At 34.7% G+C, this 4,490-nt stretch overlaps 2 protein-coding genes across 2 annotated transcripts; both read left to right on the top strand.

The window, feature by feature from the left end:
* LOC149128938 (uncharacterized) lies at nt 1-3,993 on the top strand. Its single transcript, XM_089346895.1, has 2 exons — nt 1-59; nt 1,893-3,993. Exon 2 carries the CDS (start codon nt 2,219-2,221, stop codon nt 3,623-3,625), a length of 1,407 nt encoding a protein of 468 aa, XP_089203021.1. The 5' UTR covers nt 1-59; nt 1,893-2,218; the 3' UTR covers nt 3,626-3,993.
* LOC149128939 (uncharacterized) lies at nt 7-1,300 on the top strand. The gene has a single exon (XM_089346896.1). The coding sequence runs from the start codon at nt 137-139 to the stop codon at nt 1,217-1,219; it is 1,083 nt and encodes a 360-aa protein (XP_089203022.1). The 5' UTR covers nt 7-136; the 3' UTR covers nt 1,220-1,300.
* Nucleotides 3,994-4,490: the final 497 nt, after the last annotated feature.

A 4,490-nucleotide genomic window follows, 5' to 3' on the forward strand; every position in this document is an offset into this window, starting at 1 on the left:
AGAGGAGCCTATGTGTGAATTAGAGTTGGAAAACTTTATGGAAGTGTTGCTAGACAAAGGTAACACTGGACATGTTTGTAAGGAATAAAGTATAAAAGCAAGAAAATATATATACTGGGATTTGAGAGGAAAGGCAATGGAAAAGAGTGAGAAAATTATAGAATTGATTTCCCCTGAACACATGGTAAAAGAAACAAGATCATATGACTGTAATATCTGTACAAAGTCCTTCCTTCAAAGAAGTAGCCTTCTTTTGCACGAATGTATTCATACAGGAGAGAAGTCATATGTCTGTGACATATGTGGCAAATCATTCTCTCAAAATAACGTTTTAACTACACATAAACGTATTCATACAGGAGAAAAACCATATCATTGTAATATTTGTGGTAAATCATTCTCTATTTGTAGTAACTTATCTAGACACAAACGTATTCATACAGGAGAGAAACAGTATCACTGTAATATCTGTGGTAAATCATTCTCTCGTAATAATGTCTTAACTAGACACAAACGTATTCATACAGGAGAGAAACCATATTACTGTGACGTCTGTGGTAAATCATTCTCTCAAAGTTTTCACTTAACTGAACACAGACATATGCATACTGGGGAGAAACCACATCATTGTAATATTTGTGGTAAATCATTCTCTAACAGTAGTGACTTAATAAAGCACAAGCGTGTTCATACAGGGGAGAAACCATATCGTTGTGATATCTGTGGTGAATCATTCTCTCTAAGTAATGGCGTTACTATGCATAAACGTACTCATACAGGAGAGAAACCGTATCATTGTGATATCTGTGGTAAATCATTCTCTCAGAATAGTAACTTAATGAAACACAAACATATTCATGCAGGAGAGAAACCATATCATTGTGATATCTGTGGTAAATCGTTCTCTCAGAATCGTAACATAAACGCACACAAACGTATTCACACAGGAGAGAAACCATATCATTGTGATATCTGTGGTAAATCATATTCTTACAGTAGTCTCTTAACTGTACACACACGGACACATACAGGAGAGAAGCCATATCACTGTGATATCTGTGGTAAATCATTCTCTCAATATTGTGACTTAACACAACACAAATATATTCATACAGGAGAGAAACCATATCATTGTGATATCTGTGGTAAATCATTCTCTCAAAATAGTAACTTAACGAAACACAAACAGATTCATACAGGGAAGAAAGGAAAAAATTAGTTTCTATAGTTTTGTGTTTGCTGTGTATTTTTAATATTCCTCTTTTTTATTCAATGGGAATTAAAGTATATTCAAATCTTTTAGATTTTTTTGGTTTGTTTTTGTAACATCTTTCTTTCTTTGCTGTGAAGACCCCCAACCCAACACTCTTTCTCCTCCTCACAACCTTTCGCATTATTCTTTCCTGAATATTGCATCCCCTAATTACTGTATATTTATTGTTTATTATCTTTTAAATGCTTCACTCATTAAATTTGTTACACGATAACTATCCACATGATCATGCCTTTCTTGAGATTTTCGTGGGAGGGGGGTTCTACTCTAGGCATAAGGCCCCATATTTTGGTGGGGGGGGGGGGGGGGCTAGTCAATTAGATCAACCCCAGTACACATCTGCTGCTTAAATTATCGACCCCTAAAGGCTAAAAGACACATTCAACCTCGGCGGAATTGGAACGCAAAGACAGACGAAATACTGCAAAGCATTTTGCCTGGCATGCTACCGTTTCTGCCAGCTCACCTGCTTAGAGATTGACACTTCTTTATGGACCTGTTGGCATCCAGCTCAATTCTTAAGTTGAACGTTTATTTCTACAGTTTATCTCAATAGAAATAAATTTTTATATTTTAAGTAGCTTCTACGTCTTACACTGGTGTTTCTCTCTAATTTCAGAACATCAGATGACATTGACTTAACAGATGAAACATCCACAATATCTACCATGTTTTAAAGACTAAAGAAAGATATTATATGATACATATGTATTAGATTGTTACTATGAATCTGTGGAAGAATTCCTGTGAAACATTTACTCTGAAATAATATTATTAGCCAAATTTGTGAACATCCCAGAGTGTGTGCTCATTGAAGTTGAATAAGTTTATGGAAGTGTTGCTAAACAAATGTATAACACTTGACAGAAATACAGCAGTAGAGGTATTTGTAAAGAATAAAATATAAGAAGAAAAGCAAGAAAAATATATAAGAGGGGGAAAATAATGGAAGATAGTGAGATATCCAAATACAAACAAATTCATACAAGAGGGAAACCATTTCACTGTGATAGTTGTGATAAATCTTTCTCTAATAATACAGCCTTAACAAAACACAATCGTATTCATACAGTAGGGAAGCCATATCACTGTGATATTTATGGTAAATCATTACCTGAAAGTGGTACTTTGACTAGACGCAAATCTATTCATACTGGAGAGAAAGTGTATCGCTGTGATATCTGTGGTAAAGTATTCTCTCAAAATGATACCTTAAAGAAACACAAACGTATTCATACAGGAGAAACACCATATCACTGTGACATCTGTGGTAAATCATTCTCCCATAATAATGTATTAATTAGTTACAAATTTATTCATACGGGAGAGAGACCATATAACTGTGATATCTGCGGTAAAGCATTCTCCAAAAGTGGTAACTTAATGAAACACAAATTTATTCATACAGGAGAGAAACGATATCTTTGTAATATCTGTGGTAAATCATTCTCCTATAATAGTATCTTAACTATACATGAACGTATTCATACAGGGGAGAGGCCATATCATTGTGATATCTGTGGTAAATCATTCTCTGAAGGTAGTACATTAATTAAACACAAACGTATTCATACGGGAAAGAAACCATATCACTGTGACATCTGTGGTAAATCATTCTCTCAAAATAGTAACTTAACGCAACACAAACGTGTTCATACAGGAGAGAAACCATATCATTGTGACGTTTGTGGTAAAGCATTCTCTGGAAATGGTAACTTAATGAAACACAAATATATTCATATAGAAGAGAAACCATATCATTGTGATATCTGTGGAAAATCTTTCTCTGAAAGTGGTTCATTCACTAAACACAAATCTATTCATACAAGAGAGAAACCATATCACTGTGATATCTGTGGTAAATCATTCTCTCAAAATAGCAACTTAACAGGACACACACGTATTCATACAGGAGAGAAACCATATCATTGTGATATCTGTGGTAAAGCATTCTCTCAAAAAGGTAACCTAAAGAAACACAAATATATTCATACGGGAGAGAAGCCATATCACTGTGATATCTGTGGTAAGTCATTCTCTGACAGTAGTTACTTGACGGAACACAAACATATTCATACAGGAGAGAAACCATATAATTGTAATATCTGTGGTAAATCATTCTCAACGAATACTAGATTAAAGGAACATGAATGTATTCATACAGGAGAGAAACCCTATTGCTGTGATATCTGTGGTAAAGCATTCTCTCACAATGGTAACTTAAAGAAACACAAATATATTCATTCAGGAGAGAAACCATATCATTGTGATATCTGTGGTAAGTCATTCTCTCAAAACATTCTGTTAACTACACACAAACGTATTCATACAGGAGAGAAACCATATCATTGAGATATCTATGGTAAATCATTCTCTGAAGGTAGTACATTAATGAAGCACAAATCTCTTCATAAGGGACAGAAACCATATGTTTGTGATAAATCATTCTCTCAAAATTGTGACTAAGCAAAACACAAATATATTCATACAGAATAAAAACCATAACATTGAGATATCTGTGGTATATCATTCTCTAACAGTAGTAACTTAGCTGAACACAAACGTATTCATACAGGAGAGAAACCATATCAGTGTGATATCTGTGGTAAATCATTCTCTGATAGTAGTAAAGTAACTGGACACAAATCTGTTCATACAGGAGAGAAAAGATATCGCTGTGATATCTGTGGTAAATCGTTCTTTTATAATTATGCCTTAACTATACACAAACGTATGCATACGGGAGAGAAACCATATCAGTGTGATATCTGTGGTATATCATTCTCTAACAGTAGTAACTTAGCTGAACACAAACGTATTCATACAGGAGAGAAACCATATCATTGTGATGTCTGTGGTAAATCATTCTCTCGAAATTTTGACTTAGCAAGACACAAACGTATTCATACAGGGAAGAAAGGAAAAGGGTAGTTTCTATAGTTTTGTGTTTGCTGTATATTTTTAATATTCCTGTGTTTTATGCAATGGAAATTAAAGTGTTTACAAAGCCTTTAGATTTTGTTGGGTTTTGTTTTTCGTTTCGCCATCGCTAATTGCCTATTTCTTCTGCCCATTCATTCCTCCCTTCTTTCCTCCTATCAGGTTCGCAACTGCCCTCACTCATACGAACTTCTCTTAGCTTTGTGTCCCCTGTTTCTTTCCGACACTACACATAACCCCTCCCTCTTTTCACCTTCCCGGCCCCGCCTAATAAACG

The sequence above is a fragment of the Octopus bimaculoides genome, unplaced genomic scaffold (assembly GCF_046866305.1).
Source record: "Octopus bimaculoides isolate indiv1 unplaced genomic scaffold, ASM4686630v1 contig378, whole genome shotgun sequence".
NCBI lineage: Eukaryota > Metazoa > Mollusca > Cephalopoda > Octopoda > Octopodidae > Octopus > Octopus bimaculoides.